This window comes from Malania oleifera, chromosome 3 (assembly GCF_029873635.1).
Source record: "Malania oleifera isolate guangnan ecotype guangnan chromosome 3, ASM2987363v1, whole genome shotgun sequence".
Lineage (NCBI taxonomy): Eukaryota > Viridiplantae > Streptophyta > Magnoliopsida > Santalales > Ximeniaceae > Malania > Malania oleifera.
The window spans coordinates 75,469,917-75,497,478 of record NC_080419.1 but is presented as its reverse complement, the minus strand read 5'-3'; the positions used below and the strand labels follow the sequence as shown (position 1 = coordinate 75,497,478).

Genomic DNA, 27,562 nt, shown 5'->3' with positions numbered 1-27,562 from the left:
TTCTTATTTGAGAGGTGTCTCTACCTACTGAAAAGAGAAAGGGAACTTTACCTATTGAACAGAGAGAGTAAAGGAAATCCTCACAGTGGGTTGCTTGAGGCAAGGACGTAGGCAAGCATCGGAGTGATCCCCAGATTATACTTCAGATCTTTCAAGTCATTTTTATTTGAATTCTTATAAGTGATCACAAAATCAATCCACGTACACCATTCAATTTATGGCAGCTGCAATACTTTTTTAAAGATAGATGATAACATTTTTAATAACCTAGCTTTTAAAATCTAGTAGTTCAATTTGTTATCCTCAAAAGAGGAGAAAAAGACAAAAATAAAACAGAAACTAAACCGATTTCGTCTGAAAGATACTCTCTTCATCCTCGGGCACAATCTAATAAGCTCTCTCTTGGAATCTTTGACGTGATAATTATGAAAGCTTGTGTACGTAGAATGGTGGAAACCACCGCCCCATTACAGCTGATGCATATATATATATATATTGTCAGAATATATATGTACACATTAGTAATTAACCATTACACAAGGGCAATGAATACATACAGTGTAGTGTAAAAGGATCCACGAATGAGGAAGCATGCCAACATGGATCCAGATCGACAGCTCCTAATTCTTCCTATAAATACACCTCACTTTGTATCCTTCGCCATCTAACTCGCCATCACTTCGTTGTTCCCTGTGCCCACAATACACTGTCTGGTGGGTGTTCATGGCTTCCATGAAGATATCGGCGGCGCAAACCCATGTTTTACGATCAGCCATGTCGGACGTTTCCGATCGTGGTAGAGATGGGTCGTCCTTTGGCAGTGGCACCTTCCATAAGCAACGGACCTTCTTAGGCTGTGCAGTCCCTAGAAGCGGTGCTACAAATGTGCTAATGCCCGTGACTGCTCCGTCGCCGCCGAGAAGGGAGACCTCCGAAGACCAGAAGAAGTTGGCGGCGTGGACAAGCGTCAGGCAGGAAAGATGGGAAGGAGAGCTCAGAGTTGAAGGCGAAATACCGCTATGGCTGGTATATATGCACATGCATACATCAAATTAAACATATATTATAATTCACCTTTCAAAAAAATTAGATATATAATTATATATAATTCAATAGCATGCTTCTTAGAATATAAAAAATATAATTATACTTCATTAGTCTTTTATGTTTTAAGTTGTAACCCCAGCACCCATCTGGTCTGCCATGCACAGGCGCTTTGTATGCCTACAGTTGAAAACTGGATACTATATATACACCAATATTGAGTAGCATGAGCTTTATATAAATTAGTAATCTGTAGCCATTTAAAATAAGATCTTTTATATGTTAAGTAAAATTATATCAATTATACTCCATTGCATGGCAGAGGAACCGAAATATATTAGTAAACTATCTTGAGTTGACAATAACTTGACAATACCATAGAATGGGTAATGTATGTTAAACTTTACTAAATCAAAGTTGGAAAAATGAAAAAGGGAAAAAATAAGCAAATGATCAGTATAACTAGGAGAAAACTCATAATGGCCCATTCAGTTGGCTCATTTTGCCCTTAGAGTTATTAGTAATGAGATTTGCTGATTGTTACTATGACTTATATACATAACATAGGTAATATCAAAATAAATAAAACACAATTATTATTTTGGTTAGCATATTAAATTCTTAAAACTAATCAATCTTGTTTGCTCTAGTCATTTTAATTAGCTATATACAAAATCCAGATATAGTAGCATATTTCATGCATGCCTATTGTGTTGTTAAGCGTCTCAAAATCAAACTTAAGTTTATATGTAAAATGCGGGCCAAGGAACTTAAACTTGAATAGTCTATATCAACTTGAGATGGGCTAATTAAGTAACTTAAACAATCTCTTACCAAAAAAAAAATAATAACAACAACTTGAACAAAACTCATCTGAAGTCACTCTATCTAATTAAAAAACTCGCAATATCCTAACAAAGGATCTTATTATAAAAATTAAGTTAAAAAATAGATAAAATTAATTATTTCATTTCAATTATTGAGAATATAATACTACTTTGTGGCGCTCCTTCTATCCTCTTAAAAAGGCTTATAAACCTCCTTCATGCAGTTAGTTGGAACAAAATTTTCTTTTAATTTCACTTTTTTGTCGTGCTCTCTTTCTTTACTCCTAACTCCCTAATTAAGACAAATGATGAGTGAAAGGATTCCATATATCTAGCTAGACTTGTTCCCTACTTAAATTAGGATGCATAGTCTGCCATTTTTAATTATAAATATAAATATTTTCATGTGTATGTACATATGAATATTTGATTATCATTTTTAAGATTTGTACGTGCAAAAATATAACACTTGGATTTCTGTGGTCGAGGCAATTTTCACTGTTGTATGTACCGTGCGTAATATACATGTGTGTGTGTGCGTGTGTGTGTGTGTGCGTGCGTGTAGCTTCAATAAAAGAAGGTCAAGTATAGATGAGTTAAACTATTAGTTTATCCCCAAAACAACAAGATCATTACATCTCCTTGAAGTTAATTACTATTTAATAAGTAACCCAGAAGAGCATATTATTATATCAGCTAGGGTTCCAGATCGATTAATTTAATCAGTGATCAATTAATTTATTGAAGATACAGGATATAAATGTACTCTTCCTCTAATCAAATAAATAATTTATTATTCCTTCATTTCCCCTATTAACTAATTTAGTACGTCTACGTCGATGATCAGCCACTTGTCTAATCCAAATTGAGTTTTTGCTCTCCGATTAATTACGAACTGATTCCATGCAGAACGGAACGTACCTGCGGAATGGCCCCGGCTTATGGCATATCGGAGCCCACAACTTCCGGCACCTCTTCGACGGCTACGCCATGCTCGTTCGCCTCCACTTCGAGGGCGGCCGCCTTACCGCCGGCCACCGTCACATCGAGTCCGACGCCTACAAGGCTGCCCGGAAAAATAAAAAGATTTGCTACCGCGAATTCTCCGAGGCCCCGAAACCCGAGAGCTTCCTAGGATACGTTGGCGAACTCGCCAGCCTCTTCTCCGGTGCGTCCCTCACCGACAACGCTAACACTGGCGTCGTGAGGCTGGGCGATGGCCGGGTCGTGTGCTTGACGGAGACGGTAAAAGGGTCGATCGAGATCGACCCGGAAACGCTGGACACTCTGGGGAGGTTCGAGTACGAGGACTCGCTGGGCGGGCTGGTGCACTCTGCCCACCCGGTGGTGACCAGCTCGGAGCTGGTGACACTGTTGCCGGATCTGGTGAAGGCGGGGTACTTGGTGGTGAGGATGGCGGCGGGGACGAACGAGAGGAGGGTGGTGGGTCGGGTGAACTGTCGTGGCAGGCCGGCGCCGGGTTGGGTACACTCGTTTCCGGTGACGGAGCATTATGTGGTGGTGCCGGAGATGCCGCTGAGGTACTGCGCCAGGAATCTGCTAAGGGCAGAGCCCACACCTCTGTACAAGTTTGAGTGGCACCCTCAGTCCAAGGCCTTTATGCATGTTATGTGTAAAGCCAGTGGCAACGTCGTAAGCCCCTTTTTTCACCTTAAAAATGGGTTTATTTAATGCATGGCACTCATTTTTCATAGCAGTTGAAAATATATATATTAATCATATATATATATATATATAAGATTATGCAAAAAGGAATTAGAAAACTAATTTCTGCAATTTTGAAGTTTAACTTATGCATCAAAGACATTACTCTCTAATTAATCCTCGATACATAAAAACAGAATAAAATACACAAACTGAGTTATATAATATTTTTTATTTCACCCCAGAACTTTTGTAGTTCATCTTGTTTCGACTTAGCAAATGTTAAGTGAGTCCGAAACTGCACATAGCTAGCTTGTATAAATTAATTATTCAATTATCCTATTGTTGCACAGTATACACATTCATTAAGCTTTTAGAAACAGTTAAATTTTATTATTCAGTTAAGCTAAAGAATATTCTAAAATAATATTTTTGTATTGGTACAAATTGTATGCTAACTTATACGTATTTTGTTGTTAATTTGTTAATTAACGAAGATGGAGATTGTTCAGATATGTATAATTCATTGCGCACGGAATATTGTGGCGTAGTTAACGAGGCTTCTGAGTCAAACTAATTATTTATTTAAAGGCTTCTGAGGCATTGTTATTGATAATTGTTAAATCCCAAACAATTAATGATAAATATTATAGGTGGCGAGTGTAGAAGTTCCATTATACTTGACATTCCACTTCATAAACGCATACGAAGAGGAAGATGAAGATGGCAGAGTAACAGCTATCATCGCCGACTGCTGCGAGCACAATGCTGACACCACCATTCTTGATAAGCTCCGCCTACACAACCTCCGCTCATTCTCCTCCACTCAAGATGCCTTGCCAGATGCTAGGTACTATCACGCCACATACATACATACATACATATATGTATATGTATGTTCTTCTATTATTTTTTTTCTTATAATTAATAATTATTTGAATTGTGACTTTAGTAACCCAAGTCACAGGTTTTTCGTATTATTGAATTAATATGATTCATCTCGGATTTGGTATTGCATCATAGTGTCAAAGTAACGTTGGAGTCTTCGAATTATCAAAAATAAATAAAAATAAAAATAAATACAAAAGTAATAATAATAATAATAATAATAATTGTTTGAATAACCATAGACACACAGACTAATGCTATCCATGAATGAGCTGTTTTCGTGCAGCAAGCTACAATATCTCTCACCAAGTAAACTAGTACTTACTTCTCACTTCTATATTTTTTTTTTTTTTTTTTTTTTTGAGATAACTGTTTGTTTCCTTTTTCTTTCTTTTTTTTTTTTTCTTTTTTTTTTTTTTTTTTTGTCGACAGCATGCACCATTATAACTAGCACATTAGTCACTTACCTTCAATGAATGCATGGGCTTTGCAAGTGTGAACATGACAAGATAAGTCAATAATCATTAACATATAATAAGGCCAAGACAGCAGAGTGTAGCGCCAGCTAAATGGCAGGTGCACGTCATGATGGGGATGAGGAAGTTTCATGACCTTCCATTTGATAAAATCTAATAATATCTATTTACCTATAATTGTATGTATGTCAAGATAAGGTGACCAAAGCATACAACTACTTTCTTCAATTTTATTATATTTTATTTTACTTTATTTGGTACTGGTGTCTTCATTAGCATATATTAATTAATTTTAACTTGTAATGAACAGACTTTTTTGACAATTAAAAATCACCGCAAAATATTGACGGAAAACAAAAACGGGCAAATAGTGTACTTCAGAAACCCTCTAATGCTTAAGCCGTTCATTTTCTCTTAACTTAGGGAGGACAGTAGTTTAAATAATGCATAGCTGGGTATAACATCAAGACGTCTCTTGCACTTAAACTTCTTCTATAATACCTTATTCTTGGAACAACTCTTCACTTATTTTGGATCCAATACTTAGGTAGAGATGGGCGTGGATACTATTCTTTTTCGTGTTTTTGAACTTTCATTTATGAAGCATAAGCTATTTATAATTAGCATGAATCTTATACGAACTTAATACTAGACAAGTCATCTACATTAAGTCCATACATCAATTCCTTAATCAATTATAATTGGAACTATATATGTTGTGATCCAGATACTGTTTGTTTATGTGAAAACAGGGTTGGAAGGTTCAGAATACCTCTGGATGGGAGTGGACACGGGAAGTTGGAAGCAGCGTTGGACCCAAACCAACATGGGAGAGGCATGGACATGTGCAGCATCAACCCTGCCTACCTGGGCAAGAAATACAGATACGCGTATGCATGCGGGGCACAGCGCCCTTGTAACTTCCCCAACACCCTCACCAAGGTATATATATACACATATAATAATATTAATAATTCATTAACACCTTCTCCCAGCTAAAAAAAAAAAGAAAATTCATTTACACATTTACTCTTCATATCTCTTTCTGTGTGTGCGTGTAAGATTGCTCCTTTGTGGCCATGGATCAACTATTGAGTTGCTGCTTTGTAACCGATCACTGATTACAAATTCAACTCTAATAAGACTGCATTTCTAATAAGACTGCATTTATTATGATATTGCTCTCGCTACCTTTATAAAACTGAAAGGCTCGTAACTTGAGAACGCGTCTGTGTGCACAAATACAGAAATTTGTCATTAGCTTCAAGCTTCTCTCAAATCCCTTTTTTCCCTATAAATTTTGGTTTGTTGATTTTTAATTAAACTGCAGCTTGATTTAATGAAGAAAACGACAAAGACGTGGTACGAAGAGGGTGCTGTGCCCTCAGAACCGTTCTTTGTGGCTCGGCCGGGTGCTACACACGAAGATGATGGTGAGTTTCCAACCACCACCCCATATCCACCTAAATTCTATTCCATGATTCCGTTCCTTTCAAATATCCAAACTACATTCCGCACTGGGCTCATCTGACATGGGCTTTCATTATTATTAAATTATGATATACTGTAACGGGCCTAACCAACGGCACATACCGATCAATCTCAAAACTATGCACCTAGCTTCAATAGCAAGCCTCATATTTTCTTAGCACCATTAGCAGCAACAACAATAACAAAACTCACTGCACCGTAATACAATTGAGGTCTGCAGGTGTGGTGATCTCGATTGTTAGCGACAAAAACGGAGAAGGATATGCAGTACTGTTAGACGGATCAACATTCCAGGAGATTGCAAGGGCAAAGTTCCCATACGGTCTTCCATATGGGCTGCATGGATGCTGGATACCGAAGGACTAGTCAAGAGTCGGGATCATTGGAGGAGCTCTAGGAGTCGCTTTCTTCAGAAAAGTTTGATATTTTGGTTTGAGATCTGGTTTTCACCCATTTTGTTGGGACTGTAGCTCAAGGGCACTGCATAGTCATGGTGATAATATTACAAGGTCGAGCACGTGTATATGTGGTACTAAAGAAAGTAAGCAATATCATCTTGTTGCCTTTTCCGATTCAATTTCCATGCGGTGCAATTTGAAATTTATGCCACTTTCATTCATTCATGTGAGGTAATAGCGGTGGTGGCAGCTGTGGCAGCAAATCACATGAAATACCAGATAAATGTTTTAGGAATGATAACCAGAAAATTCAGCATTGTGTTATCATCGCGCATTTCTGTAACTAAACCAAGCAAAAAGCTGATAGCAATACCTTCATAAGAACAAGGAGCTGGCACTGCCCCATTAACCTGACTAATCCATACCCAGGATGGTACTAAGATTACAAATGTAAAGCATTGAATACGTAAGTGGAACAACAATTGCACATAGATGGCAACTTCCCCTTTGGAGAAATTGTCCAAAAGGATAATTTCGGTCCAGCATTGGGCTTCACATCAATGAATTAACATTCATTATTATTGAATAAATTTTAATGATTACAACCCACACAATCACCACCCCCCCCCCCCCCACCCCCCCAAAAAAAAAAAAAACCCGGGAAATCCCCTATTCCAAACCAAAGAAAATTGCTTCAGGGTGTATTATCCTTTGACAGTTGGAACAAACATGCAAAAAGAAAATTTGTACCTAAGAATGGTTCAACTATCAGCCGTCTCCATGACAAACCTCATCTCAGCAAATGATGAATAGGTATGGGAGACGAACAAAGACTAATATTGCTCATGAACCAAAGGCTAGCACCAATTTTTCAGCACCATAATATTGGCTGAATCACATAGGTTATGACCCAAGATCTGATTACTTCTGATCCGTATAAACAGCATCAACATCATCAAGCTCAAGTAATTTGGCCATAAGTTCCTTGTTCAGGTCCATTGCCTCATCATCTACCTGAAACCCACCAATAATTAAGGCCATTTATGGTATGAATTTGGGAAGTCAGGGAACAGAAGGAATACTTGGAATTGTACAAGAATATAAAATTTAAATTTTTTAAAAAATAAATATATTTACACCCGCATCATAAAATTTTATTTATAATATAATTTTAATAAGAAATCAGGCAAACAAAAGGGTGCATTGTGTGTATAACATAAAAAGAAATTTAAGATAGCACCTTGTGAGAACTGTAAGAATGCTATTTACCATATGCCACATTCAGTCCTAATGAAATCTAGATATGGATTCCAGGAAAAAAAATCCCAAAAAATAAAAAAATTACACTGCCATTATGCTTCTGTATGCATACCACAATCCGAATGGGGTGGGTGTTTCTTCAGCCTCTAATGAAGTAGGAAGAGCCCTTGGAAAGGAGTTCATGGCTATGAACGTGATAGATACAAAGCCCATAAATAGTTTCTCATAAACACAGGATGCAATACACATCAAATCATACATTTCACAAATAAAATGCAGTAGCCCACAATTAAACTGAGATACATAAATTATTGTAGCCTAAATATATTTCTATTTTATATAAACAGGTACTTCAAAGATATAGTTGGAGGTGAAATTAATAATTTTTTTTTTTGCTCAAAGAGCCCTCATGAGACATACTCCCATGTCCAGGCACACAATAAGCAAAAAGTACTGCACTCAGGATGCCTTCAAGTAATCTTAAAGCAATTAAACTTTGCAATCACCCTTAAGACAGGCATCTGCATCAATAGGCAGTTGACTAGCATCAACCCAAGCTATGTCAAATCCCACAATCTTTGTTGTAGCAAGGTAAACACCTTCATTAGTACCTGATGAAGCCTAATAAACTAACACCTAGCACACTCAAGATGGCAACAATAATCAATGGTATGGAGAATTTTCTTTCAGTAACAAATCATTTTTCTCCAAAACAACGCGCAGAAGCATGGCAGAAAATTGTAACTTATATCCTGGGCTTAATGTTACAACAAATTGAAGGAACCATTGCAGGCGTTGTACCAATTTCTAAATTTACATCCTCAATTTCAAAATTTGCATTATTCTTCATACGTACAACTGTTGGTTACATATTTAATATGTAAAATTCATTAAATGTCATCTTGATTTTTTAAGAAAAGGAATTGTTTCCTTGATGATGTAGATGCCTCATTCAGTAGTGTTGATCCATTTGGTTTATTGATTCACCATTTTTCTGGGAGCTATTCACCAATCTCGTGAAAAAGGCCTCCTATCCATAGAGGAATCAATATCTAAACATAAGCCAATAGGCAGATCTTGTGCCACTTCACCTGGTCATATGAAACCGGCATGCATCCGGGTTCCTGAGACTCTTCCATAGAATTCCAACAATTTCTCCCGCTCCTCAAAAGCCCCTTCACCTGGTCCTATGAAACTGGCATGCATCCTGGCTCCTGAGACTCTTTCGTAGAATTCCAACAATTTCTCCTGCTCCTCAGAAGCCCACAGGGTCTTCTGCTTTCTGCAATGGAAAGATTTCCTCTTTCCATGGGAGGCGATAAAAATGGTGCCAGCTCTTCAAACCATGATCTCAATTTGCTGGCTCTGCCAGAGCCTGCCTCCCCATCGGACCCACAGGAAGCAGAGGAAGAGAATCATGGCCACTTAGCAACTTGGATGAGCCACATTCGATTTATAGGCAAATGGTAGGTGACAAAGTAACCACAACAATTCCAAGTTGGAATAGACATTTGGCCCAAAAATAATTCATTAAAAAGAACCTCATTGTTTGGCATTGCCTAATCTCCCCCACCAGAGCCCCACAACAACTATTCATTGTGTGTACCTGGACCGCAATTGGCAGTGGGCCTGGTGGCTCCATTGTACGTGAAGATAGGTACGGCTGCTTCTTTCTCATCATAACAGCCATAGACCTCAACAAACAGCAGGATGGTTAGAGAAAGAGGAAGAATAAAAAGGTGGAGTAAGTAAAGCTCACCATGTTGACGTCCACAGTGGATGCTAGCAGGGACAGTTGCAGCTATAAAAGGGCCTAGCAAACGCTGTCTTAACTGATACTCTCGAAAATTTCCAGCTGTTCAAAATAATCATCCACTCCTCTTTGCCAGGTGGTTCCTCTGATTCCATGTGCTACCGGCTCTAATCTTCTCTGCCCACTACATCAATGAAGATCCATTACAGGTAGCTCTCCAATGAATCCCTCATTAAGTCAAGCAGGTACAGGGGTTGCTTCTGATACCAGCTTGACTTGTGCCACACACAGTGGTTTGGAAAGCACATTTTCAAGCTTCTTTGCTGCCCTTTTGTTGTCAAATTGGTCAAATTAGCATGGTGGGTTTTCTTCATGACGGCACTGGGGGATGCATATCAGTGGCATATTGGAAGTAACATAACGAAGGTTGTCACTGAGTTGAACGGCAGTGATGCACCTGATCTTTAGGGAGGGAGAGAAGATATCATGGTTGCTGTGAAAAGAGAGAAGGAAGAAAGAAAGAGTTCCAACAGAGATCAGACAATGCCAAAATGATGCATTTTTCCTTTTTTCCAACTTCTTTTGCTCATTCTCAAAATAAATATTTCAAATGGATTTATCCCACATGGAATTATTTCTAGTCCTTTGCCACATGTCAAACCATTCGCTAATAAATCCAACATGGTGGAATCGAAGATGGCAATAAACAGCCAATTTGAATGGCAAAAGGGCATTGCAAATTATTCCATAAATGTGGGGGGCAAATTTACCAAAATTGAAACATCAGGTGCCAAATTGATAGCAATCCCAAGGCCCACAGTGTAAGCAACCCCATCCTTGTCCATCAGAGATCCATGAATTGAAAGGCAGTGCTGAGCATCCCCTTTATGCAACAAATGCTGGGCCTGCGATCTGCAGGCCAAAGCAGTGATACAGGTCTTCCAACTTGCATCACTTCCACAAGATCATGGGGCTGCAATAGTGCATAATGCTAACTGTGACACTGGCGACAACACATGCCATCCATGTCTAATATTGAGTCTCTTTCCATCCACTAAACTCCTCTCCTTCCCTCTTTTACTCAAGCCTCACTATGAATGAGGGCTGCTAACTCCACCAACAAACCTAGTATGAACAATTACTTAGAAACTACAAAATATTAAATACAAATTCCAAGCAGTCCAGATGCAAATCATTCAACAAAGCATTCAAAATAATAAGAACGTGAATTGATGCACAGTACCTACTATCGCAATGCCTCCTAATAAACTTTCAACAGGGTGAATAACTAAGATTAAATAAATTGCCTTGCAGTAAAAGATTAATTAGCAAAACACAGAGCCTTCACTACAGAAATTACCTCAATGGTGGTCGCTGGAAGTAGCTCCATTCCGTTATCAGGTTCAAAATTTATTCCATCATCGCGTAACTTAGACAATATGGTTGAGTATGTTTCCGAAGAACATACAATTTTATAATATCTATGCACAAAAACAAAAACAAAAAAAAGCATTACAAGTTTAGCTGGGTAAACCATGAGACATATTATTAATATCAGACATCATACAAATCCGGAAGAATAAATTGATTATAGAACTTATAGAGGAGACACGAGCAGAGATTGTTAAAATCTACTGCAAACACATGCACATGTAGAGACTTTCACAAGAGAATGCAACTGCCTTCTCCCACATTCCCCGTAGATACACACATTAAAATGGGAATCAAGTACACAATCTTTTCCTGATTAAAATTTGAAAACATACCATTCATTTAATTTTTCCAAATGATAATAATGGATGGAATTAATTATCAGATTTCAAAAGACCAACCAGAACAAAATCACATGTTCTTTTGAAAAAATTGGGACAAAATTATTGTTCTGGCAGTGAAGGAAACTAGGTATTTGTTTTTTATAACAAAATCTATATGAGGAACTTCCTTTTATATCTGTAGAGTCCATTACAAAATATATGTATTTGTTATCTGAGTGCCATTAATCATATAGACCTGCATCAATAACATTTCATACTGACAGCACCAATCTGAATGATATTTTTTATAATCAGTAAAAATAGAAAATACTAGAAGGCACCAAGACCATGCTGCCCCAATTAGAAAAACAGTGAGAAAAAATCACCCATTATACAGGGTGTCAAAAAAGTCAAGTAATAATATGGGAGTCAATAATGTATAATCTGATGTTCCAATTGGTAAAAGCGCTAGTCCATCTTCCTTTGATTGTATTCAACACTGTAGCTGATCCTTCAAAGGCTCTTCTATTCATTCCTTCCATAAAATCCGAAAAAACATTAAGGGGAATAAGAGTCAAAGCTGTATTTCTTCCTTTCCTTGACTGAGAGCCTTCCCAAACATTTATTCTTTGTCTTTGTGAATACAAGGAACATAAACCAGCAGCAACAATAAAGATGTGTCATCATTGGCATTAGATAACTAACACCAAAGACCATTAAAGTATTAAATCAAGGATGAACGCTTTCATCTTACCACTGTTATTTATTCATCTTGAACAAAATATTGTCAGCTCTCCAAGAACAAGGACAAGAAAGAGCAGTACAGTGACTTATATCAGCTTTCTTAGCTAGTAAATGCTAAGTTGTATGTAAAGTAATTAGGACGCAAAGCATGAGCAGAACAAAATATTGTCAGCTCTCCATTCATTTAAAAAAGAGTAAGGACAAGAAAGAGCAGTACAGTGGCTTGTATCAGTTTCATTAGCTAGTAAATGCTAAGTTTTTTGTAAAGTAATTAGGATGCAAAGCATGAGCAGTTGTTAGGTACCAGCACATTTCAACACCCTAATTATCAGGTACTTCAACAGTTCTATTCTCTGTGTTTTAGTATCATATTAATTCTCAAGGATTCCCACTTTTGTTTGCCACAAAAATGCATGCAGCCAAAGACGCCATCATCACTCCCTTCAACCGAAAAACCAACATTCCAACTGCCTGTGTTCATGCTTCCATGTTTCCAACAAGGAACTTAGATGAGATCATAGCCAAATGTCCCTCAACCCCATGCCACCCCCACCCAGCCTCCTACAAAACGCCAAAGGAAAATACAACCAATCAACAAACCTCGAGTCCGTCTAGGTGAAGTCAGCTATTTTTATAGAGATCTGGCTAGTTTTAAGATAGCTGTCAGCTACTAACGCAGCCCCCCTACTTTACCCGGCATGGAACCAGCTGTGTGTGAAAAGAATTATAACATTCCTTTATCTATTTTAGTCAGGCACCCATGATGAACACAATAGCTTGTAACAGTTCATTTATAAAAAACAGAGCAACATGCTTACTCATACCAAACAAAGTTGTAAGGTAAGGCAATTAGGACGATAAAGTTAAGGAGTCATGCTTCAGGAGCAGAACATAGGCAAAAAATTTTCCCCACCAATTCTTAAGTAGAATTGACTGAATTAGAAAATACAAAAAACTAGGAACATATATGTTAAAATTAGTTAAGATATTGCTTAAGCATTACATCCAAAAAAATGAAAAAATGAAAAAATATTGATGCAATTTTGCAGCTAATAATATGGCCTTCGACAGTTCAAGGTATGACATAGAAATTCCTGAGCCCACAATACCAGCTCTGGCTAGGAATCATAAAAATGATTAATGCTAAGACTTAAGGCACAGAATCAAAGTTCAACAAAATTGTGTTAGAGCATCGAATCATAAACTACTGCAAAATTTCCCGCATGCTTGCTTCTGCTCTTGCATCGACTCCAAGCTATAATTACTCATGGCTCCCATTTAGAAACATAAACACCTAACATAAACACCTAAAGTTTAATGTGAGGGTATTTGGAAGGAACCTAACTTCATTACTTTGAAATACTTGGAGCCTATGCCTCAAAATAAATAAATTAACAAATAAATAAATAATACTAATATAATAATATCATAATATTATTGATGATCAGTTAGCCTTCTCCATGAGAATATGAGATAACTATTGATTGATTGACTAAAACCAATCTTAAAGACAGCAATTCAATCTTCATCAAATGCAGGTTTATTAGTGTCACAAGATACAAAAAGAAACATTTCTATGCAAGTGGGGGAATACTAATACTCAATGAAGGTGAATTTTACAATGAATACTAATTGGTACGGTGAATACTTTGAGCATGATACTATATTCGATAGAAGTAACATAATTCACAAAAAAGGAAGAATTAGCTGGTACCTTTCAGACTTATCTTCGTCTGCGTCATCTTCATACTCTGGAGGTTCAATAACATCCTCAGCACCAGCATCTAAAGCAATGGCAAAGAGCTGATCTCTGTTGGCATCAGTAACTCTTATATTTACAACTCGAGCACGTCTAAACTTGAACATAATGGATCCTGGATCTGCCATCTTTCCACCATAATCCTTCACCACCTCTCTAACAGCTGCCACTGATCTGTTAATTTTATCTGTTAGGACCTCAACCACCATACCAGCTCCACCAAAACCATATACCTGTAAACAGAAGAAGCAGTTTATTTTAAAAGCCAATAAATCTCTAATATGTATCAAATTAGATTAAATATTAGGCAAATTAAACTGAAGTAAAACAAAACCCAACCCACACCCCCAAAAAAAAAAAGAAAAAAACAGTTTAACGACATCATTGCAGCACCAAAATTAATACGATAGGTGAGATTGATGCCTACCTCATAGAATTTCTCAATGAAAGCTTCTTGTCCCTTCTCTGAAGCCTTCTTAATGTTGCGCTCCAATATTTCTTTGGGTACATCAAGCTCCTTAGCTTTCTCAAGGACAGCAGCCAGAACTGTATTTGATATTGGATTAGGACCACCTTTCTTTACACTGCATTGTTGAAATTCGATGAATAAACAAATTTATGCCTCTAGAATTGTAATAGAGTATACTGATTCAGCCTCAAACAACGCACAAATATTTCTCAATGGAAAGAAAAACATGCCGTCATAATAAATCTGAAAATTGAAAAGGACACTACGAGCCTGAAAAACCAAAGAGTTTCATGCAAACATTACTCAAAAATCCAACAGTTAAGAATGCAAAATCAATACTAATTAAGACTTGTTGCAATGCATCATAGGTCCAGGTCAAAAGCAATATTTTCCATATTTTTCAGCTTTATGAAGGCACAAGGGGATATAGAGTGTGACTAGCTTACGCAGATACAACTTCCTTCCCAATTTTTGAGTATAGCTTTGCCTTCCTTGCATCTTGAGCCCCCTGCATTTAAGGCATTTTCAATAACCTGAACAGGAGATGACAGAAATTCTTCAAAACTTTTCATATCAATCACAAAATACATTTTCACAACTTTTTAGATCAATAGAAGAAGTATTATGTCAAAATGTATGCAACAACACTAACACAGACACAAACAAATAAATAAGAGATTTCTACTACATTTATAGTCATCTCTGTACAACTGAATTTCAAATTTTAAAAATTCACAAGTTCCTGCGTCTGTTTCATTGAATAATTAGAAAGAACTTAACATGCTGTAGGAGAATGCAAAGTGACTACCAAAACATCCATCATAACCAGTTGACTGCAGTATCCAGACTCCCAGTAACAATTTACATTTGACACACAACAGAATAAACAAATAATGGCCCAAGGACGATTACCCTTTTTCCATAATTAAAGAAAAAAGCGCAACCACATTAGTACATGGTTGGCGCATAAGGTTAGTTAGATTGGATAGAACTGCTATTATAACAGAATGGAATGTCCAAACAACAAAGACCTCATTGACCACACAGAACATTACATGCTTCAAAATTCAAATACATTAAACCCATAAAGGCCTCTTGTGTCTGTTAGGCTTCTCCGCACGGTGGGAGAGAAATGGTTTTTAGGTCAAAGTGCTGATGAACACCATTTGTGACGATTTACTGCTGGGTTTTTTTGAAGAGTCTTCTTAAACCAATTTCCACGAGGCGACAAGTTCGGCCCATGAGGAGTAATGGTTGAAGGTAAGTCACCTTTGTTAACTTTATTGAGTCCGATCTTTGTTTTGACGCTGACAAAGCATCAGTATCTTATGTGTTTAAGTATGTAAACAAGTCTAAATTTCAGCACACATAAGATCAAGGGATTTGAAATCCAGAAGAAAAACCAAGATCATATATATCTAGCACATTCCATGAACGAGCAAAGAAGAAGAAGAAGAAGAAGAAGACTGTTTAAATTGTAAATGCATTTTTATTTTGATTTGGTCTGTAATATAATGCATTGCATGCATGATGTGGATGAAAAGCTCAATATGACCATAGATGGACCGTAGGGAACCAAACTAGATTTCGGCCAACCGACATTGGATTTTTTGGTCAAATTAAGGGCAAAACAGTAAAATTCAATGCTCTCGGTCAACCAACCAAACTTGTATTATAATCCAATGATCGACCGAAACACTGTTTGCCCAGGGTCAACTTGTTGACCAAGGCTCGGTCGACCGACCGATTTTGAACTGAGCTTCAAAGGTCAACCGAACTGAGAAGTTGACCAAAGTCAAAGCCTTGGTCGACCGAACCCAGCATGCACAAATTAGCTCAGTTGACCGAACCGACCCGAAGTCAACATATTGACTTCCCTCAGTCGACCGTTCAGTTTTGAACGTATCGTCCTTGATCGACTGAACTAAAGCGTGTCTGACACCCCAACAACCTGGTCGACCGAATGGGTAGTTCATTTTAGCTTGGGTCGACTGAACCTTATGAGCGGTCAACCGAACCCAAACCATGGTCGACCTAACCTACGAATGGTTCAAAATCACCTTTAAACGGTCAACCAAAACTTTCGTTCAAAAATGCCACAGTCGACCGAACTTAGCAATATGGTCAACCGAACCCTGAAAATGGTCGACCGAACCTCTCGGGTCGGCGAGATTTTTATCGTGGTTAAACAGGATTATTTTTCATTAAACATAATTAAATATTTTCAAAAATACCCCTTGTATCCCCAACGGTCATATTTGTATATCCTATTTTCATCTTCCTAAGCCTATTTTTCATCCTCTCTTTTATTATTACTTTGAAAGATCAATTTCTAAAGAGAGCTTTAACTTGAACATCCTTTTGGGCATTTGTTTTACAAATCAAACATCTTTCACTCTCATATATTATTCATTTTCCATATCATATTTTGAGAGTATTGTTCAAGTCTCCCACATTATTATTTGATAAACATTTTTGTCGAGAAATATTTTCATTGCTTGTGAATCTTGCACATCCATTACAAGATTCAAAGGCTCACATGCTTGTGCTTGCAAAAATATTTTGAGCCGTAACCCTAGACTCTCCAGCACTTCATTTGGGAAAATATTCTTGGAGAAAAATTTCTTATTTGGGCATAAAATCTTTGAGCACTCATCATACACATTTTTATTCAAAGATTGTTTTTGTGAAAATCACATTCTCACATTGAGTTTATTTTCATATCATACGTGAGTATATTTGTACTTATTGTTGTACACATTTGCTTGTAGTAGAAGCATTTCCTTGTACACAAAAAATTACTTGAATATCTGTTGTATTCCCGACGGGTTGTCGGAAGAGGGAGACTAGCCCTGTGAATAGTCTCAGACTTGCTCAAACCCGATTAGGAGCGCACTGGGCTGATTTAGTTCCAGTTAAGAGAACTAGGTGCACCATCAAGGTAAGGTGTTGTAAACGATATCGCTCCACCCGCAAGTGAGCAAATTAGTGGAATCCTCTTACTTGTGAGCTTGAGGCGGGGACATAGGCAATATTGACCGAACCTCAATAACATATCTTGTGCATACTATTTAATTTCCGCACTATATTTACTACACACGTATGTTATTATTTATTGCTCTAATTGATTTATATACTAACTTTGCTTTATTTGTTTAAATATCTGCTCAGTAGAATATTTGTGATATCGGGAAATACTTAGACAGACCCTAGGTTGTGTTTTACTGCATTGTGATTTGAACCGAAACTAGGCAGAAAGTTTTAAATACCTAATTCACCCCCCTCTTAGGAATACACCAATTCCAACAACCTTCCTTTGTGAAAATTCAGTGGGAGGTTAGGAAGGATTTGAGTCTTCACTGAGATAAATAATTGCTTCATTTATTTTATTTAAAAAAAAAATTCTTAGGGCAATAGTTCCTAATTGGTACTGTTAGTATTGAATTTCATTTCAAATAGTTGGCTTTTTCAATTACTTCAGAACCATTAAGTCCATATAGAAGCATTGGTGGTGTCAATTGAAGAACAAAAGAGCACTGTCAATATGATGCACAGTGCACCAAACTCAAGAATCAGTTGTGGGCCGAAAGAGGGACTTGACAAACTCTCAAAAGAAATGAAGAAGTTAGTGCTACCCCATAGAAGAGGATCAGTTAGAAGGATGAATAGCTTAGGCTGTGATATGAAAGTTCACTGATGAATGCAAAATCCTTATAAAGAGAGTAGAGAAAATCCTACAGCTGATCTGGAATCCAAAAGGAGACATGAAGATGGTAGCAAGAACTCGAAATAGATCTATTTTTAAACTCAAAAAACAGAAAAAAAAATTGGAGACGTCTTAATGATGGTCCATGGAGATCAAAGCGCTCTTCTCATGATTCAACGAATGCAACCATAGTTAAAACCTAGGGATATTTGGCTCAAAATGGTCGCATGTTGGGTAAGGTTGAAGGATTACAAGAAGGATACTATTATCTAGAAGTAGCCCAAGATCTAGGCAAACATCTAGGGAATGTGATTAACAAGTAGATAAGCAAACGGGACAAGTTTGAGAGGGCAAAAACAAGGCTCCAAGCAGAAATAAACATCAAAGAACATTTGCATTGAAACTTTTGGAATTATGAAAACAAATTATTGTGCATCATATCAAAAAGAAAATTTTAAAAATGCATGTATGAATGTTTTTAGTATATATGGTAAATAAAATGTATTTCACAAAGAAGCAAAGAAGTAAGGACGTTCAAACCATTAAAAAGTTCATAAGTTATTCATTTAATGTTTATGTGAACAAATTTATTATTTAAATTATTACATTCCCAATAATTATCATACATTCAACATGTGTCATTAGGATTTTAAGATGACAAATATTGTTCACTGTTAGAAGAGAATATGTTATTTCAACAATTAGGTTGTGCCCTTAAGACTTTTTAATATTATTAATATATAAGAGGGAAGACCTGGAGCTGTACGTAAGGCTCCAGCAAAACTGCCACCTCTTCTTTTTTAGTTTTCTTCTTCACTTGTTCTTTCTTCTCTTCTCTTCTTCTCTGCTCTATCTCCATCTTTACAACATGGTGTCAGAGCATTAACCTACTCTAAATCTGATTTATCAGATTTTTTTTCTTTAGACAATCTGTTTTCTGTTTTTTTTCCTTATCTTCCCCCAATTAGTTCTCAAATCTGATTTTCAGGTTGATTTGGGAGTCATTTAGAGAACGTTTTTCACCATGGTTTGGCTGTGCAACATCCTTGGTAGGATGCTGTGTGTTTGTGGTGGTTTGCTGGTGTGAAGCAGTTATGCTCCATGTCGGGTATACTGCAGGTGCTGTCCTGCTGTTCTGGCTGGTGTTGGCATGATGAAGCTGTTCTAATTCTGTGTGTCTCTGATTGCTTGCTTGATTCCAATCTTGTACCAGTTATCGGAAGTTTTGATTGGTGTTCAATGACTCGGCACTCGCTTTTAGTTGCTACCAGCAATTCCTGCAGCTGCTGTGCTGCCATGTTTATTAACTGTCTGTGGTGTTTGTTGTGATCTGCCTTCTACTGTGCAGTTAAGTAAGTCATCTTAGGTTTGAAACTTCAATTTTGTGGTAAGACCTACCTCTTGAAGTTCTGAAGTGCTGGTTTGTGCTTCTCTATGCTGCCTGATTCTCCATAGTTGCTGTGTTATTCATACCCAATATTAGTGTGAGCTGATTGTAGTGTATAGAGGGCAGTTTTGATGGCCTATGCAAAGAGAGCTTCATCAACCAGATATATCTTTTGCAAGAAGTGTCAATCAATTTTCTAGATTTTCCAAGAACAAGTCATTGAGATGCAGTAAAATTCACATTTTGAGATATCTTAAAGGTGCACCTGAGAGAGGTCTCATCAAGAACAAGGGCATACAGCATACTTACATTTAGGGATGTGTCTAGGCTAGGTCACCTTTTGAAAAATGATCCATAACCAGGTATTGTATCTTAGTTGATGATAATTTGGTTTCCTAGAAGAGTAAGAAACAAATTGCGGTGGCCAATTCAAGTGTGGAGTCTATAGGGTTATGGCTCACACTACACGTGAACTTGTTTGGTTAAAGAACATGTTGGAAGAACTGGATTCTCAATTTATGAAATTGATGTGTGATAATCAAGATGCTATTCATATTGCCTCCAACCCAATCTTCTATGAGTGGACAAAACACATTGAAGTTGATTGCCACTTTGTCCACGAGAAACTTGTATAGAAGCTCAACCACTTATATGAAGTTTGGTTGTAGCTTGCTGAGTTGTTCACTAAAGCTTTGGGGGCTGCTCATGTTAAATTCACTTGTAACAAGTTAGGAGCATTTGATATATATTATCTAGCTTGAAGGGGGTGTAAATGGTTATTTTGGTCATTTATCATTATTGGTATGTGCTCGTGTTATGTTAAATAGTGTTAGTAAGGGTATTACGGTCATTGGCATGTACTTGACATATATTATGAATAGAGGGTGAGACATATCATTGTGATTGGGTCCTCCGTTTTACCCACTATCTCAACACATCTTTTGGTGGGGTAGAAAAGAGGAGCTTGCATAACCTCACTTCTCTCATTGGAGCAATTTTTTGCATCTTAACTATGGATGGATATTCAATCTTTCAACACAGCTCTCTTGTCCAAGCAAGTTTAAAGATTGATTACCAATCCTACATATTTATGGTCCGCACTCTGCAAATCCATTTACTGCCCATACTCAGCCCTTTGGAATTCCTCCTACCTTAGATGGGCATCCTAGGGCTCAAGGAATCTCTTTTATTGTTTAACCTTCCTCAAGAAAGTGTGCTACCATGCTTCTTCAGGAGTGGGCAAAATGTGGATGTCTTGACAGATCCTTGGATCTCTGATCTCCTGATTGGTTCTTTTGGACATTTCATCAATGTGGGATCTCTTCCTATGGAAGCTCGCCAATTGATTGGTCGGGACACACTTTCTTTGAATCTGTCCACCATTGAGCAACAAATGACAAATGAAAGGCAAGATCAAAATCACAGCATAAGACTTGCCAGCTGTGTTAACGTGGCTTTCCATAAAGAATGGAGAATTCTCTACAAAATCAGATTTTCAACTCATTTCAGAAAACCTGAGAAACTCACATTAACAGGACTTTGTAGAAGACCCATCAAATTTTTTCATATTCAAATGCATTTGGAAACTTGAGACCCCACCCAAAATAAGAATCTTTATTTGGAAAGGTGTTAAAAATCTTTGGCCTGGAAGACCTTATCTTCTTAAAATGGGCAGTAGCCGATGTACAGATTATGATCACTGTCCACTCACATAATGGTAGGAGGAAATGACTAAATTTGTACAGCTTAGGTGGTCAAAAATACAAAGAATCTAGTAAGTTTCGGCAATTCAAAACAGATTTGGGATGAAAATAGAACTTGGCTTGAAGAAGATTTTCGAATACATCACAAAGTAGAAGCAGTCTTAGATAAATAGTCTATGAAAGAGAGTCTTAGTATATACCCAAGGCCAAGGAAGAGGAAACGCTTTTATTAGGTCTAGTAGCATGGTTGAAGTCCCTTCTTCTCTCATCCCAGGGCTTGGCAAAGAATTCAATCCGGTTGGAGAATTTCAAAATTATGTCATTAGGTAGGAAGGTTAAACCATTGAGAGCAAATCTACTAGTTACTAAGCAATTTCAAAATCATGGCAGATATTGCAATTTCATTTCAGTGCTTGTGGAGAAGAAGAAACAAAAAAAAAAACCTTTGGGAAACACCAAATAGGATGATAACTTCATCATCAAAGACATATATTTTTCATTTGAATACTTTCTTTGATCTTCTTCACAAGCACAGAGGCTGATATGGACAATGCAAAACTTGATCCATGGGGAGACATGCGGAGAATCAAGGACAATGGAAACAAATCTTGTCCCAAATGTGTTCAATATGGTCTGACACTGCATGATGATCAGCCCACGAGAAGATGAATGTGAATTGAAAGGTTTGAGGAACTCAGGAAAACAATCTAAGCAATTCAAGAAACATAGCTTTTGTTAGATCTCTAGGATGGGAAGAAATTGATGTTCTTAGTGATTTTGAATCAGTTCTGGATGCTTGTAAGAATTTTAAGTTTATAAATTTTTCTTGTTACAAGGTAGGATGGTGACCTTGCTCGCTTCCATTTCTGTATGGTTCCCGCATTTGGCTTTCACTTACGTAAAGACAGTTGTAATCCCAGCTTTTGGCTTACCCCCAAAAAAAATTGCATTAAACAGGTAAATCCATAAATAATTTATAATAAAAAAAAAAACTACTACATATAAAAAATAGATACAGAAAGATAACAAATTCCAGCTTCAATGAAACTCCCCATTTCTTCAGGTTTTTCACCAAATAGATGGAGTTCAAAAGAAATACAAACACACACCAGCAATGAAAGTGTCGGCGTGCTTTTAAGTCGAAGAATCCCATCTACTATCAAAACATCCCACAAATAAACCAAAAATATACACGAACAAACAATAATATGTGTCTGTGTATGAATATATAAATCCAAGAACCGCATGCTCATATTTACCGAAAAGTAAGGATTTCTGCGTTTGAATGCGGGAGAGAGAGTACGAGAAGGAGAAAAGGTAAACCTTTCTACCGGCAATCTTAGAGGAACGCCTACCCATACAGACAGGAGAGAAAGTCCATATATTTCTCACAACAGCACTCATCGGCTGGGTTTGATATGAACAATCGGATGAAAATGGCGGTGATGATGACAGGTTACTACCGACCAAACCATTTCCTGAATAATAAGAACAACAACAATAATAAGCTTTCCAATCACTTCAAAAACTACAGAGAGAGAGAGAGAGAGAGAGAGAGAGAGAGAGAGAGAGCTGTAACACTTTGAATGAGGAAGGTGCTGGCGCATCTAGGGCAAACCCCATTTGATAATCTGTAGATAAATGCCCCAAAGGCTCTCATCGAGGAAGAAGAAGAATAATAACCCATAGTTGGGTCCGTCTTCTCCCCACCCCGTGATTTCAAGACTGCTTTCAACTGCAAGTGTCGGGACCACGGAAGGTAACTCACATACTGCCCCTGTCATAAGCGTCTTGGACGACCCGTGATTCACCCATTTAGCTCGATTTGGGCTTATGTAAACCCATTTATTTTCTGGTCAAGCCTGATGCAAACCAAATATTTAACGAGTGAGGTGAATTGTGATTTGGGTTATGATACGTCCAAAATAATCTAACCAATAAAAACAGGTCAATACCTTTATCTTGCGCCTTCTTCGAGTCAGATATTCTAATGAGTGATTAGTTCCAATCCAATAAAAAAGAGGAGAAATTCACGCCAGCGGCTTATATAATCGAGTGATAGGCGCAAGCACTTTATGACTGGGGAGTGATTCACGCCCCTCCGCAATAAAGACGAACCAACTTACGGTCAACCCGAACCTCTATAAGAAGGGATTTGGAGAAGAGGTCAAGGTAAGTCAATCAATACTATTCTACTATTACATTTAACCTCTCTAAAAGCATTCCTCTTACTTAGGTATCGGAGTGATCCCCCGGAATACACCCCAGGTCCTCCAAGCCTTTTTTTTCTTCCCCTTTCAGGTCAGCGAAAGTCGAAGGAGCATCCCTGCAAATTTTACCCTGCAACAGTTGGCGCCGTCTGTGGGAACGTGCTTTTAAGAGGCGATCATATCTTGCTCTCGACTTTCGACATTCAAGCAATGCTGACCTCACAAAATTCTATCTCCATCCCTGCTGCGAAAGAATCGTCCCAATCCATCCACTCCATGCCCGCAGAATCATCGGGTGTTAGTAGGGAGGAGTTCCTCGCTTTGCCAAAAGAAATGAAGGATATGCTCAACCAACTCTTACAGCAAAAGAGTCAAAAAGGACATGTCCTCCACCATCAGCATGAGAACTCCAGTGCGGACAAGAAAGCTAACAAATCAGTGGAGAACGAGGAAGAAAACCTACCTCAACAAGAAGGTAGAAGACACAAACAGCGTGGATGTCAACCAACAAAGATTCACGGAGCTTGAAGAAAGAATCAAGAAGATAGATCATATCAAAAAAATGATGAAAGTGGGCCAAACCAAACCCTACTACGGGGAAACGTCCCTAAAGTCCTTAGAGCCGCTATTCAATAAAGAGATCATGGAGGCTCCACTGCCAAGTAGATTTAAGATGCCCACCTTTGAAAGGTACGAAGGTTTGTCTGGCCCAATTGATCATTTGGATAATTTTAAGATGTTGATGCAGTTGCATAAGGCTCGAGACGCCATCATGTGTCGAGCTTTCGCAACTACCCTTAAGGATACTGCCAGAGATTGGTACCAAACTCTGCGACTCGGATCCATCGGTTCCTTCTCAGAGATGGAACAACTGTTCACCGGCCACTTCCTTAGTAGCCGGAGAATTGCTAAAACAACGAACCATCTCATGAGTATGGCGCAAGGAGAGCAGGAGACTCTAAAGAACTTCATGCATCGCTTCAACACAGCAACCTTAGAAATCTGCAACTTAGACATGGGGGTGGCTTTGGCAGCCTTGACAATGGCTCTGCAGCTCGGAAGCTTCTTATACTCCCTAGGGAAAAAACCGCTGGTGGATATGGGGGAGCTGATGATCTGAGCACAAAAATACATCAACTTGGAGGAGATGATGGATACGAAAGGAATTCGCATAGAACGGAAAAGGAAAAACAGTAGCAGGGAAATGAGAAAATCCTATAGATCCGCGAAAAGACACGAGACTAGTGCGCTACACGCGGGCCCAAAGATAAGAGGACAACACAACAAGTTCTCCACCTACACACCCCTGAATGTACCGCGCTCGGAATTACTAATGCAGATCAGAAAGAAGGACTACATCTCGTGGCTTGAACCCATGCGAACACCTCTTCACAAGCGGAACATGTCCAAGTTCTGCGCATTCCATAAGGAACATGGCCACGACACAGAAGAATGCATTCAGTTGAAGAAAGAAATCGAAGTCTTAAGAAGAAGGGGATACCTGTCAAAGTTTATAAAGAAAGAAGATCCACAAAGGGAACCTCTCGAGCAAAGGAGGCATTGCGCAAAAGAAAAAGAAGAGCAGGTCATAGGGGAGATTGCGGTGATCTTTGGAGGATCCGCTAGCAGAGGAGATAGTGGGAGCGCCCGCAAAAGATATGCTAAACAGGTGCTCTCAATGGAGAAGGGGGAAACCAGTAGCAAACGAAACAAAAAAGACGACGTCATAACCTTTGACAGCGGAGATGAACAAGGGGTGCAGTAGCCACATGATGACGCACTAGTGCTCTCCCTACTTGTGGCGAATTACTTGGTCAAACACGTATTGATAGATAATGGGAGCTCAACTAACATCATGTTCTAGTCGGAATGAAGATCGTCAAGGAATGACTCAAGCTGGTCTCGACCCCCCTGGTCGGATTTGGTGGAGACATTGTTCACCCTTTGGGTACAATCACGCTACCGGTGACAATAGGGACGACCCCGTAGCAAGTTACGATGCTGACAGAGTTCCTTGTGGTCAACCGACCTTTGGTGTACAATATCATTTTGGGCCGCCCTTTCCTTAACGCAGTTCGGGCTGTGACGTCAACATACCACCTCAAAATCAAATTCCCTACACCGCACGGGATAGGGTTTGCCAAGGGAGATCAAGCCGCCGCTCAGAGCTGCTATGTAATGGCCCTGAAAGGAAAGATGGAGGCTAGAGAAACTCTAATGGTGGAAGATCTAGAAGTAAGGGGAGAGTATCCCCAGATTAATACAGTGGATGAAGACATCATGCACATACCCCTAAAAGAGTAGCAGGAGAGAAGTATACAGATCAGAAATCACCTGCCTGACACCTTGAAAGCGGAGCTGAACGAACTTTTGGACTAATTTGCTGATTTGTTCGCCTAGTCGGCTACAGACATGCCCGGCATCGACCCTGCAGTCATAGAGCATAGGCTGCAAGTCGACCCGAACCACCGACCTGTGAAATAGAAAAAAAAAAAAAAAAAAGAGCTTCGCGATGGAGCAGATCAAAATAATCAATGAGGAAGTGACGAAGCTAGTACAAGCCAACTTCATCAAGGAGGTAAACTACCCAGAGTGGCTGAGCAACGTGGTTCTAGTAAGGAAGCCGAACAGAAAATGGCGCACTTGCATAGGCTTCACTGACCTGAATAAGGGGTGCCTAAAGAACAGCTTCCCTCTTCCCCGAATCGACCAGCTAGTGGACTCGACCTCGGGGCACAAGCTCCTCAGCTTCATGGATGCCTACTCGGGATACAACCAAATCCCTATGAGTCGAGCAAACGAAGAAAAAATATCTTTCATCACCGAAAGGGGCCTGTATTGTTACCGAGTAATTCCCTTCAGGCTAAAAAATGCAGGTGCCACATATTAGAGGTTGGTGAACAGGATCTTTAAAGATCAGCTTGTAAAAACAATGGAAGCAGACATGGACGATATGCTGGTAAAAAGCTTGGAAGCAGGGCAACATTGTAAAGATTTGAGAGAAATGTTCGAACTCCTTCGCCGGTACCACATAAAACTAAACCTATCAAAGTGTGTGTTCATTGTTTCTGCATGAAAGTTCTTGGGCTTTATGGCGACCCATAGAGGCATACAAGCAAATCCGGACAAAATAAGAGTGCTGCTGGAAATGGAGGCTCCACGGACAAAAAAGGAGATCCAAGTTTTGACAGGAAGGATAGCCTCCCTCAGCAGGTTTGTCTCCTGCTCAGGGGACAAAGGCTTACCTTTCTTCAAAGCACTATGGAAGAAAGGAGGATTCAAATGGGGGGAGGAGTAGGCCAAAGCCTTCGAACAGCTCAAGCAATACCTCGGTTCCCCTCCCTTTTTGATGAAGGCAAAGAATGGGGAAGACCTCTACCTATATACAGCATCTATAGAAAGTGTCATAAGCTCGGTCCGGGAAGAAGGCAGAAAGCATCAACCCATATATTACACTAGCAAGGTGCTGAGTGGAGCCGAAAAGAACTATTGCACGACGAAAAAAGCCGCCTTCTCCATCATTTGTGCAGTATGAAAATTAAGGCCCTATTTTTAGGCCCACAAGGTAATTGTGTTAACAAACTTGCCAATGAGACAAATTCTGCAGTGGCTGAGACGTTCGGGAAGGATGACGAAGTGGTCAATCGAATTAAGTGAGTTCGACATACAATATCAATCAAGGCCCGCTATCAAGGCCCAGGTGCTCGCTAATTTTACAGCAGAAAGGCTCCCCAAGTCATCCACTAAGTCAGACGTATGGACACTACATGTTGATGGGTCGTCTAACGCTGCTGGAGGCGGAGCTGGATCCATCCTTTCAGCTCCAGATGGCAGTGAAACTCTTTTCGCACTAAAACTAAAGTTCACGGCAACCAACAACGATGCGGAGTATGAAGCTTTGTTAGCAGGTCTATGCTTGGCAGAAGCATTAGGGGTGGCACAGATCAAGGTATTGAGTGATTCCCAACTGGTGGTTGAGCAACTGAAAAGAGAATTTGAGGCTAGGGATCAAAGAATGAAGAAGTATC

At 38.7% G+C, this 27,562-nt stretch overlaps 2 protein-coding genes across 7 annotated transcripts; one reads left to right on the top strand and one right to left on the bottom strand.

The window, feature by feature from the left end:
• The first annotated feature begins 723 nt into the window (after positions 1 to 723).
• On the top strand, positions 724 to 6,757 carry LOC131151810 (carotenoid cleavage dioxygenase 8 homolog B, chloroplastic). The gene is made up of 6 exons (XM_058103231.1): positions 724 to 1,026; positions 2,781 to 3,524; positions 4,190 to 4,386; positions 5,653 to 5,842; positions 6,231 to 6,333; positions 6,612 to 6,757. The coding sequence occupies exons 1-6, from the start codon at positions 724 to 726 to the stop codon at positions 6,755 to 6,757; spliced, it is 1,683 nt and encodes a 560-aa protein (XP_057959214.1).
• A 591-nt stretch (positions 6,758 to 7,348) lies between these two features.
• LOC131152202 (probable transcriptional regulatory protein At2g25830) lies at positions 7,349 to 23,148 on the bottom strand. Of its 6 annotated transcripts, none has more exons than XR_009135888.1 (8): positions 22,906 to 23,148; positions 22,648 to 22,802; positions 14,975 to 15,036; positions 14,487 to 14,643; positions 14,015 to 14,292; positions 11,163 to 11,283; positions 9,141 to 10,295; positions 7,471 to 7,803 (listed from the first exon to the last, which is right to left on the bottom strand). XR_009135888.1 is itself a non-coding variant. In XM_058103924.1 (7 exons), the coding sequence occupies exons 1-7, from the start codon at positions 23,009 to 23,011 to the stop codon at positions 7,711 to 7,713; spliced, it is 972 nt and encodes a 323-aa protein (XP_057959907.1). In that variant the 5' UTR covers positions 23,012 to 23,147; the 3' UTR covers positions 7,349 to 7,710. The 6 variants fall into 6 exon arrangements, 4 of the variants coding, with proteins under 4 accessions (XP_057959907.1, XP_057959908.1, XP_057959910.1 ...); XR_009135889.1 differs by having other exon boundaries at positions 7,722 to 7,803; positions 9,809 to 10,295; XM_058103924.1 differs by lacking the exon at positions 9,141 to 10,295 and having other exon boundaries at positions 7,349 to 7,803; positions 22,906 to 23,147.
• Positions 23,149 to 27,562: the final 4,414 nt, after the last annotated feature.